At 44.2% G+C, this 12,096-nt stretch overlaps 1 protein-coding gene across 2 annotated transcripts in view; it reads left to right on the top strand.

Annotated features, from left to right (window-relative positions):
* Positions 1-11,877, top strand: part of Rab30 (RAB30, member RAS oncogene family) — a 74,683-nt gene extending 62,806 nt beyond the window's left edge. For both annotated transcript variants that reach the window (XM_075952324.1, XM_075952325.1), the window contains 4 exons: positions 776-876; positions 2,358-2,441; positions 8,227-8,410; positions 10,953-11,877. In XM_075952324.1, the coding sequence (XP_075808439.1) occupies positions 784-876; positions 2,358-2,441; positions 8,227-8,410; positions 10,953-11,203 (612 nt within the window). In that variant the 5' untranslated portion in view covers positions 776-783 and the 3' untranslated portion in view covers positions 11,204-11,877. The remainder of the gene's footprint in view (positions 1-775; positions 877-2,357; positions 2,442-8,226; positions 8,411-10,952) is intronic.
* The last annotated feature ends 219 nt before the right edge of the window (positions 11,878-12,096 follow it).

Below are 12,096 nucleotides of genomic sequence, written 5' to 3'. Positions count from 1 at the left end.
GCAGGCATTTGACGAAATGAATCCGCATGGCAAGTGAAGTTCTGGCATGGAGGAATGGTAAGCAGTCCTCACTTTGTTTTTACCAGCCTCTTGAGGGAGACCAGCGAGATTCAGAGAAAACGAGAGGCGTGCGCTGGTCTTTGACGGACTCAGAGCTTGAAGAAAAATTCAGAAGGCAGAGAGGACTTAGCACAGCTTGATGAAATTGGAAGACAGGCAGCGTTGGAGGTCATTTAGCACCGGTGTGGGTGGTAGGAGACAGAAATGGGAGAGCCGGGAAAGGGTTTTGGCCCCAAAAACCTAGGACTTGCGTGAGAGTGAGGGGCCTTTTATAATTTCCTCCCTTTCATATAGTCTCCTGGCAGCTATCGTTTTCTTCATACACAGCCTACTAGCTGTCTTAATCTCTGGACGGCTCTTCTCTCTCCCGGCTTGTCCGCCCTCCTGGCTAGCCTGGCTTTCCACACAAAAAGAAAACACACAGTTTATCGCTTGAAGACCTATAACCCGACAGCTTGGAGGGTTAAAGGTTACCAGGTGGAAGGGCGATGTGTGTCATCTGCCTCCTGCAGCTGGAGGTACCTCGGGAGAATGAAGTCCACCTGGGACCAAACACCTCTGTTCCTCTTTCGCTGGCAGCGTCACCAGAGGGGAGCCTTCAGCTGCTCTTCACATGAGTCAGAGCGCTTGCTTCTGCGGAGCAGGGGCTGGTGCAGCCTGAGTTCCCGGGGACATCTGCTGGGCCCTGCTCACTGTTTCCTGTGTTTGCTTGCAGCCGTGTAAATGAGTATGGAAGATTATGATTTCCTCTTCAAGATTGTTTTAATTGGCAACGCTGGAGTGGGGAAGACGTGCCTAGTCCGACGATTCACTCAGGTAAGGGAGTCTGGAATCCAGGGTTGGGTTTGTTGGTCTCACCTGTCTCCCAGTGAGCATCTCTGGATGGGTGACTGGGCCCAGTGCTGACCTCTGGGCTGCAGGCTCTCACGGCACCCTTTGAAAGCGCCATCAAGTTTGTAGCTAAAGGTTTTCTAAATCGGCCGAGAGAGCATGGTGCCGAGGGCTTCTCCCTCACCTCATCTTGCTTCCTCATACGAAAGGGACAGGTGGTTTTGTTTTCAGTGTGCAGCATCAAAAATAGACTGGGTTTGAAAAAAATAGATCTGTAGTTGATAATCACCTAAAGGTGGAAACAAATTAATCTGGGCATTAAACTGAGTCCAATACCGATTAAACCTCAACTTTCCTGCTTGTGCCCATTCTCATCCAGACAACACAGTGAACCCTTTGGGTTTATAACCAAACGACCTGCTTGTCTAAGTAAGTCTCTTAAGTAGGGATGAGCTGAGGGCAGAGACGAACCTGAACGTAACTGAATATGCTTTCTGATTTGATTCTCTCTCGTAGAACCCAAGTGCAAGTCCCCCCAGGGTTCACCTCTTGAGAATCACTGGTCAAGGTTTACAAGTTTGTTTTTATATAGAAATTAGTAAAATTTAAAAAAATTCATTCTGAAGTTGATTTTCTTCACCACTGAAAAATCCAAAGGATGCCCCTTTCTGGATCATCATGTATATGACATGATTTTGTGACAGGCGCCTTGGGAACATAGGAAGAGCGGTGGCCAGGTGGTAGTCTTGATCCCCGCGCCTACCTTCACTAACCAGACCTTCCCATTGCATGTGACCGGCTGGTGAGCTCCCAGCCCCCCTTCACTGCCGTCTGTCTGTCTGTCTGTGGAAAACTGGAGTGACAGATTGGGCAACCCAGACAGCTTCAGGGCTCACAGTTGCTGGAAATGTCAAGGTTTTTCCTGTGCGGAATGACCTCAGACAGGAGCCCATGTATTCAGTAAGTCTCGGTCTGATGAAATCAAAAGTCAAAAGCCAAGCAGCATCTGGAGTTCAGACAGCTGTCACGCAGAGACACTGGAAACTCCAGCTGGTTTTACATCCACCTAACTTTAGCAGTCTTTCTTGCTTCTGTAAGGAGGACACGCCCACAGATTTTCCACAGAGAAAGGTTTGTTTCTTAGGGCTTTTTTTTTTTAGAGTTTGCTTGACGGTGTCGTTTTCCTGAAAGGTCCCTTAGAAATTATTCAGTCCTCTCTTGCAGATCCAGAGGGACCCAGTGACGTGCTTATGATCTTGAGACATATAGCTGGCAAAGCCTGTGTTTGCTCCTGCCAGCGTTACTCCTGCCATCCTCCTATCCCCTCCTCCCTTCCCCTCCAAACAGGACACCAAGCAGAGTACTCTAATACCAATTACCTCAGTCGGAGGATGGGGTGGGCGGTGAGGAGAGTCCACTGAGTTGGAAGCTGTGCTTAAATTTCACTGCCGTTGTTTCTTCCTTAGGGTCTTTTCCCCCCAGGTCAAGGAGCCACAATTGGAGTCGATTTTATGATTAAAACAGTGGAGATTAATGGTGAAAAAGTAAAGGTAAGAAGCTAAATTTCTAATAAACCTTTGACGTGTTCTCTAAGAGTTTAGGGGAGGAAGCACAGGCAGTTTTCATGACATTTATTAAACCGCTTCATTCAACCCTACGTTGCAATGGATCCACTGGGGTGGAGCTCAGCTGGCAAGAGTACTTCCCTAGCAAGCAGGAAGCCTTGAAGTGAACCACCAGCACCACGGAAGTCTAGGCGTGGTAGGGCAGACCAGTCAGCCCACCTAGGAGTCGGGTGGAGCGATTGCAAATTCAAGGTCATCCTTAACAATAGCAAGTTGGGGGCCAGCCTAGGTTACTGTGGTCCAAACTCAAAAGAAAAGAAAGAAAATACCCTGAAGAAGTTTAGGGAGGACACATTTATCCTGATGAAGACAGTGGGGAAAGCACCTTTTCCTGTCGTGTCAGAAGTGATGTGAAGACAGAGTAGGAATTTCTTTTTGGATTTCAAAGCTGGATCAATATTGTTCTCTTCTGTTTGCCTCCTGATGCCCTCATTTCCTTGTAGGCAGTGTAGGTGATTCAGTCATGTGACTTGCTTATGAAAGTCATCCTTCCTCCCACTCTGTCTTTACTGTCAGTCTCTAGAGGTCCAAGAGAGAACCTTTGACCTCTACTCTGTCTTCCACTCGGTGGCTTCTAGATGGCTTGGTACTTAGAAGAACTATAGTCTGTCCAGAAACAGGAGGCAATATGTGCTTCGAGTATGTATCCTGAGTGAGTGTCTCTGATAGATGCCTTTACATATGTTGCCATTGTCACCTTAGTTCTTAGTATGATCTCTGGGAAGTGGATGATGTTGTCTTTAGTACACAAGCTTCAGAGGTTACTTTTTTTAAAATTACTTTATAAATAATGCTAATCAAAATTTCCACTTCCTCCCCTCCTCTCACCTCCCTCCCGCTCTCCCCCCACACTCTTCTCCCACCCCTCCAGTCCTAAGAGAGGGCTGGGTACCCTGCCCTGTGGGGAAGTCCAAGGCCCTCCCCCCTCTCTCCAGGCTTAGGAAGGTATGCATCCAAAGAGAATAGGATCCCCAAAAGCCAACACATGCAATAGAGACAAATCCCAGTGCCATTATCATTGGCTCCTCAGTCTGCCCCAATTGTCAGCCACATTCAGAGGGTCACCATCCCATGCTCGTTCAGTCCTAGTCCAGCTGGAGTTGGTGAGCTCCCATTAGCTCAGGCACACTGTCTCAGCGGGTGAACCAGTTACTTAGTTAATTTACTTAATCATGGCTGTAGCCTGGATGGGAGACAAGCAGGGTCTAAACCTCGTATGCTAGCACCCTTCTAGTTCCATGGGGTCTCCTGAGAGCTAAGAGAGGAATGGAGGCGCAGTAGGCTCATCACCTTGCAGCAGGAGAAGGAGGTGATGGAAGAAAGATGGAGTGAAGGTCCCAGAGAAGGCTTAGAGGTTGAGTTTGGTCTCCAGCATGTAGGGCTGCTCGTGACTGTCTGATACTTTCTTCTAGCTTACACTTACAGGCACCTATACTCACCTGCACATGTGGCTACACACACACACACACACACACACACACACACACACACACACGCACGCACACACACGCATGCAAGGAGGTAAGTTGTCTGATGTTTAATACGGCCGTTCAGTTGTTGAAACTTCTTGGTCAGGTCTCCAGAGTCAGATCCCGTGGGATGATCCCCGTCTTCTGCAGCATGATGGGGAGTGGTACTAGAGTTGGTACCCAAGTCTCGGCCTGAGCATCCCACATTTGGTTTGTGTTATTTGCACCCTTCACATCCTATGAGTGCCTTGGGAAGGGTCAGAGAAGCTCCCTGGCATTCTTCCATCAGGTCATGAATACCATGGCAAGTAAGGGCTGAGATGAGGCTCCTGATGAGAGACAGGAACCTTTATCTCCTTATGTATTGACTCTACAATGGTTCCTTACCATAGAGACAGCTATATCAAGTATAATGGGGATCAGAAATCTGGGACACTGGTTGTAAAAAAAATCTACATTCATGTCAACCAGAAGGCCAGAGAAGTATTTAAAATGAAGAGGAGGAGAAGGGTGTGGGGACTGGAAGGAGACAGGAGCAGGCTGAAGAGACACTGGCATAGTTTTCTTTTATTCTAGAGGAGGTAGTTGCCAGCCTGCGGAGTCAGGAAAGGATGGCCACCTTTGCATGTGTTTCCCTCCTACATAGGAGTTCCCATTTGCATATGTACTTGTGAAGTCTTTTTTTTTTTTTAAACCTGAAATATTAGTGCCTACCATGTACCAGGCTTGGGCCAAGAGCAAGGAGAAAGAAAGGGATGGTCCTGTGGTTACAGAACAGGTTCTTTTCCATCCATGCGTTCCACGCTTTGGCATTCCATTTGTTCTGTTTTTGGAAACAATAATTTAAATATTTATTTTTGTTTCTCTGTGTGTATATGTGTGTGCACATGAGCACAGCTTACTTGTGAAGGCCAAAGTACACCTCATAAGAGTTCTCTCTTTCTACCGTGTGGAGTGTGGGCATCAAACTTGGCCCTTCCCCACTGAGCCATTTTGCTAGCCCTGACCTTATTTTTCAGTGCTTATTATTACATGGCCAAAGTTCCATATATTTATTTATTTTTTTGGCATTGGATTCCACCACAAAACCACAGGTTCTCCAAGAGCAGGGATTTTCAACTTACTCATCTTTATATTCACAGCTCAGTTGTTGCCATTAAGATCTCTCTCTCTTTTTTTAAATAGAGATTTATTTATTTATTATATTATGTGTATAGCATTCCTTCCACGTGTGCCTGCAAGCCAGAAGGGGGCGCCAGGTCTCATTATAGATGGCTGTAAGCCACCCTGTGGTTGCTGGGAATTGAACTCAGGACCTCTGGAAGAGCAGTCAGTGCTCTTAACCTCTGAGCTATCTCTCCAGCCCCCACCATTAAGATCTCTTAAGACTTCTAGCATTTCATAGGAAAAGGGAGCTGGCCGATCCAGTTCAAGCTGCCTGTGATTTATTTGTAACCCAACACGTAAAATAAGATAAACATAAAAAAACTGTGGAGAAGGAAAAAGCTGTAGAATGATGCTATTCAATCTTATGCTTTGATTTTTCAGCCTATCACAAGCTAATGAGTAATAAATAAAACGTATTTAACCTTAGACTGATTAGAAGAGGTCAGCCTCCCCCAACCCCCCAACATAGGAATTCTTTGTGTAGCTCTGGCTAGCTCTATAGAACAGGCTGTCCTTGAACTCACAGAGTGCAGGTACTAAAGGCCTGCACTGCACCACAGCCACCTAAGAAGTTGTTTTATCTTGAACCACACCTAGGTTACACAGATAGGAGATTCATGAACTTAGGTATAAATGTTCATTCTTTTGGTGATCTGTCTGCCCATCTCGTGTTATAGTAGATGCATTATGCGGAGCAGCCTGGTAGGAGAAGCATCACTGACTCTTGGGACTTACTGGTATCTTGCTCCGATAACATTTTGTCTCAGCTCTCAGCTCTTTCAAACCCCACTAATTGTCTAAGAATAGCCAAGCAATTCCTCCTTTGTGGTTCTGCAATCCTGTGTTCATCTTGTTAACCATCATTCGACTGTGCCCACGATGTACTACGTTAGGAAGAAAACTAAGATGTGAAGGCAAAGAGATAACGTTGATCCTCCAAGAACATAATCTACTTAAGAGGACAGCCTAGCAACCCCATGACAGGACGCTGCTGTCATGGGCAGGCAGTAGCGGTACAGTGGGAGGACAGGTGAACAGTGTCGCAGCCCTGTGCTGTGTAGGTGAGCGTGGCGAGGAAGCCCGTGAGTGCCATGTGGGTGACATACTGACAGATGGTAGACCGACATTTGGAGACACTCTGGTTCTTCTTTGAGAGGATGCTGCTAATCCTTGGTGGGTTTGGGTTCTTTGTGGACCGTGATTTCTCTTAGATCAGGGATTGTGTTTTAGTCGTGCTATATCTAGTGCTCTGCAAAGGATGAAGGGAGACGATGGATTATAGAGAAATGTGATGAAACTAATTTGAGCGATAGACGATGGAAGATAAACATCCTTAATCGTCAGCTGTCAGGCGAGGCGCAGGCAGTCTTCTATGAGAAGGTGGCATGTATCTTGGCAAGGCCATGTAATCTCTATTTTGGTAAATATTTTGATGCTTAAAGCAGTTCCCAAGATGTTCCTATCATGAACACTGTTTTCTCATGATCGACAGTATCTAAATCTGGTCAAAAGTGTTTTAGAGGCTGAATCGGGCTTTAAAACAATAGTCTGCTATGCTAAGGCACATCTTGGTAAAAGAAGACCATGACCCTACTCTGAGGCAGAGAACAGAAATAGCTTTTGTTCCAGCGCAAACAGTCACGTGTACGTTTGCATTTAGCACACACAGACTTGGTTTATATCATCAAAGAGCTGCCGCAGCTTCCAATCAAAGAATAATGTGTGCACTCGCTTGCGGCAGGAGCTGTCGGTCACTACTCAGTGTCTTCAGCCAAACTGCCATGGGGCCAGGGTGACACCAAGGGACTGCTGGTTGTGGATGTACGTTTAAATGAGCGTGCAATGACAAAAGCAACAGGGTGTGCTCAGCTGAGTTCTCAACTGGGAATAGAAGACCTGGAGTTCGAGTCCCAGCTTTGTGAGTACCTGGGTGGAAGAAACAATTTTTACTAAGCCTGCCTACCTCACTGGGAAGGGATCAGGAACACCCGAGATCATCAGTTCAGAACGTCAGCATCTGCCTTCTGTCTCAGGCATACTGTATTTGATGAGTAAAGGTCCTGCCTCCTCCTATTATAAAGCTGTAAATCAAGTAGGCCAGACAGGCATTAGACAAACTATTTCAAATACTTGTTGAAGATATGTCAGTTGCTATGAAAAAAAAATGATATGAAGTATTGCAAGGGACATGATGATGGCAGAAGGTTCTAGAAGGCCTTACCTGAGGAAATAGTAAAGAGGTTAATTTACCTGTGACCCATGGGATTTATAGTTAGGAGGGAAGCTGATGGTGATAATTTGTCTCCCTAAACACTCTGTTCTATATCTAGGGTTGTGTCTGGAGAACAGGTCTCCTTTGTTGTGTGATCTGTGTGGGGAGGTTGAGGGAAAAGATTTGGGAAATGTTTTCCTTTCTTATTAACCACCAGTTTGCTACATTTAGAAATAGTAGATGACTTATCATGCCCTATTATAACACAAGTGTGCTGTGGGACAATGGTCATGTACCCTGTAAAGGTTTGTCAGTTGTACTGGTTTCATAAAATGCTGATTGGCCAGTAGCCAGGCAGGAAGTAGAGGCGGGGCCACCAGAATAGGAGAATACTGGGAAGAGGAAAGGCTCAGTCTACAGTTGTCACACCAACACAGAGGAAGCAAGATGAGAATGCCTCACTGCTAAAACGTACCAAGTTACGTGGCTAACACAGACAAGAATTATGGGTTACTGTAAGATGTAAGACTTAATTAATAAGAAAGCCTGAGCTAATAGGCCAATCAGTTTATAATTAATGTAGACCTCTGTGTGTTTATTTGGGACTGAACGACTGCAATATTGGGAGGGACAGAAACCTCTGTCAACATTAAATTAAACAAACAAACAAAAATAGGAAAGAGAATATGCCCCTTCCCTGGACCAGAAACACTTCACTGCAAAAAGAATAAATGTTTTCAGGGCGGAACACAAAGATGAAATTGTTTGGGCGATGTTCCCATTTCTGAGCTATAGCAATGCAATTTTAAAGCTCTTTTCTTTTCTGCTCTGCCAAGCTGATCCCTGTCTTATGCCTCTACAGTTACAGATCTGGGACACTGCAGGTCAAGAGAGATTTCGTTCAATTACCCAAAGTTATTACCGAAGCGCCAATGCCTTGATCCTTACCTATGACATCACCTGTGAGGAATCCTTCCGTTGCCTTCCTGAGTGGTTGCGAGAGATAGAACAGTATGCTAGCAATAAGGTCATCACTGTGCTAGTGGGTAAGTAAAGGCTAATCAGGAAGGGGATTGATTGGAGTGCATCATACAATGTATGCTCACGTAACGCTTATGTGCTGGTACCTTCCAAGAACATGCTATATGGTTACCTGAGTTATATAATCATCATTCAGTTGTACAACGGAGGAGGACATGAAGTAAGTTCTATCCCATGGTAATAATTTAGAAAAATAAACAAAAATATTGCTGATTTTCCTATCAGTGTAGGTGAAAGTGTTACCAGATGGTGGATACTGCTGGTGTAAAAGTAAAAAATTACCACCCAGCTTCCCGTTGTTCCCTCATTGACATGGGAGGCATCTTCAAATAAGCTCCCAAATCCTTTTGATGTAACTCCAGGAGTCCGAGATAATTTCCCTGCTCTCTGATGTGACATAAGGCAAATTCTCAGGCATACCATTTCATGCCCCAGACCTAGAAGTGACCGTGTCTTTAAGAGGTGGTATGTCTGTCTAATAGAGAGTTTATAATTAGAAGCCCCAGCCTCACTGTTGGATTCTCCTTACTTGTAGGTCACCATTTCTAAACTTCTTGGCATTGGAAGCGACATGTATGCATGAATATGGTGAATTGTGTTGTCTTATTAGGTTCAGCAAGTTGTGTTCTGATTCACAGGACAATCTTAAACCACGTATGAAATCATGTTCACTTAGGGAGATTCAGGACAGCTCATCTGACCCAGTGGCAGGTTGGCATTAGGTGTCACAGTCCTCTTGGCAGGCCTGGACAACCCAGGAATGAGGAGACAAAGTCCATCTGTCACAGGTACAAGAGATGCACTGGCCTCTGTGTCCCATAGGAGCAGCTCCAAGAACATAAACTTATGGGAGTTCTTTTTCAATGGGGAATCAACAGTCAGGAACCTCCAATGTTATGGCATTCTACTGGTGCTTTTAATCCACGCACAGAGGAACTTATCAATTGGCTCTTTTAGGCAGTGTTACCAGGTAGCGTAGTTGACTCTTGTCAGCCTGCCTAGAAAACGGTGTAGGAAACTTTTAAAAGATAAAATATAAATTATACCATGAATTATTCATACAGCTACTTAGATCTATAATTTAAAACTGCAATTTTTTTACTTAGCATCATTAATCTCATACCCTTATTTCATCTTTCTCTTGTCAAAAATACCAGTGCCAAGTGACGTCAGCATAATTAATGACTTGTTTTATCCCGTAATACATACACAACAGCCTCCACATCTCAATACCAGCTCTGCCTTTACATGATTACTGAATGAACCCAAGACTTTGTTCTTCAAATCCTTTTTGTCCGTAAACACCTAAGGACGCAGGGTTAAGTCATGTTTTCAATTTACTTGAAATAATTGTCTATACCCATGCCTCTCTATATGACAAATATGTTTAATACTTACAAATTGATTTTAAGTTTTAATTTTGTGCTAATTACATAATTGTATTGTTTAATTATGTAAAATGTAAGCTTCTAAAGTCAAATCTGTAAGGCAGAATATGCTCAGAGAGGTCTGGTTTCTGCCCCTGTGCTCTTTACCTTTTGTCTTTCTGGGCAACCATTGTCTTTTTTGTTTTGGTTTTTTAAGACAGAGTTTCTCTGTGTAACAGCTCTGGCTGTTTCGGAACTCACTTTGTAGACCAGGCTGGTCTTAAACTCACAGAGCTCCTCTCCTGTTTGTCTCCGGAGTGCTGGTATTAAAGACATGTGCCACCACCACCCGGGCTGTAGCCTTTGTCTTTTAAATTACAATCTTGGTTTATTATTTTCTTAAAAAATAAGAAAAGAGGGGGCTGGAGAGATGGCTCAGTGGTTAAGAGCATTGCCTACCCTTCCATAGGTCCTGAGTTCAATTCCCGGCAACCACATAGTGGCTCACAACCATCTGTAATGAGGTCTGGTGCCCTCTTCTGGCTTGCAGACATACACACAGACAGAATATTGTATACATAATAAATAAGTTTTTTAAAAAAAATAAGAGTGGAATTTTTAAATTTTCCATTTAGGCAGTTGCTGATCATGCTTTTTCTCTGCTTTGCTTTTTTGATTCATGACATTGTATAGAATATTTCTCTTTGGCTTCTTTTTTTTTTAAAAAAAATATTCATTCATTTATTTATTTATTTATTATGTATACAATATTCTGTCTGTATGTCTGCAGGCCAGAAGAGGGCACCAGAGCCCATTACAGATGGTTGTGAGCCACCATGTGGTTGCTGGGAATTGAACTCAGGACCTTTGGAAGAGCAGGCAATGCTCTTAACCTCTGAGCCATCTCTCCAGCCCCTGGCTTCTTTTCTTTACTGGGTTGAATACTTGTGTGCATGCATTGTACTTCATACAAGTAATGTGGGTTGTTTCCAGTCTTTGTCCTTACAAATGGCACTGGTATGTTAGAATGAACATTCCTGCGATCATGGACACATTTGCTTTTCTTTGCCTGCCCATCTGTGTAATCTGCCCATTGACTTCAGGTCTGGAATTGAATCTTGATGCTTCTCCGCCTACACAGTCCAATGACTATTCTTTCTCTAATTTACCATCGTTCTAGGCAACAAGATTGACCTGGCTGAAAGGAGAGAGGTCTCCCAGCAGAGGGCAGAGGAATTCTCAGAAGCTCAGGACATGTATTACCTGGAGACTTCAGCCAAGGAATCCGATAACGTGGAGAAACTCTTCCTTGACTTAGCATGCCGGCTCATCAGTGAAGCAAGACAGAACACACTGGTGAACAATGTTTCTTCACCCTTACCCGGAGAGGGAAAAAGCATCAGCTATTTGACTTGTTGTAATTTCAACTAAAGGCTGAGGCAAAGAGAATCAAAGGGAATCAGTAGTTGCCTTGGTGGGCCGTCTGGCAATGACAGTGGCTCCCGCTCTTGGACCTTCTGACTCCTGTAGGCTCCAGAGCTTACAAAGCATGCAGGCCAAGGGCCTCGACTGCAGGCCAGCATCAGCAGAACACATAACGGTTCCAGCCTTTTGCAGTCTGGCATTGGAGCAAAGAGAAAATTGCACTAAGCGCTCCATGATCTGCAGAGCATGTTGCTTTTATTCCTGAACACAGTGCAGGGGATCACATACTGTGGGAATCCCTCCTGTGTGTCAGCGGGTACATGTGGGGCTGTTCTTTAGACTTCAGTGGTAATCTGGTGCCCATGATTTTCTTGTCTACCAGGTAAACCAAAACTGGAAAGGCCAAGTACTGTCTCTGTGGTCCTTACTGATAACCCCATGGAGATTTTGAAAAGTGTTGTTTCTTCGGTCCACAAGCACTTTCAAAACCTTTGGGATGTAAAAACGAAAACTCATCTCATGACCAACAGTAAAAATTATTGTTTATAATAACATATACAAGCTCCATGACTCCTTTTGGTGCTAATCATTATGGTATTTCACAGACCAAACGTTTTACTATATTGATACCCTTAAATGTATTACCTACAAATAAAAAGAAAACGGGGAAAACCCACGAATCAGCAGTCTTTCTCAAAGCCTCGTTACCATGTTTGCTAGGATGGGTTTGGACATGAGACTCTCTTTTTAATTTCCGTATTCTCCTGGGAATTTCTTAACTTTGTTCTATTCTGTCACACCTTTCCTGCCCTTGAAGGTAATCAGAGTCTGAAAAAAAATGGGGAAAACCACAATAGATGATGACATTGTAATAAAAAAAAAAGATGAGTTATGAGACA

This window comes from Microtus pennsylvanicus, chromosome 18, assembly GCF_037038515.1.
Source record: "Microtus pennsylvanicus isolate mMicPen1 chromosome 18, mMicPen1.hap1, whole genome shotgun sequence".
Taxonomy (NCBI): domain Eukaryota; kingdom Metazoa; phylum Chordata; class Mammalia; order Rodentia; family Cricetidae; genus Microtus; species Microtus pennsylvanicus.
The sequence above is the reverse complement of the archived record's forward strand: the minus strand, read 5'-3'. Positions and strand labels throughout refer to the sequence as shown.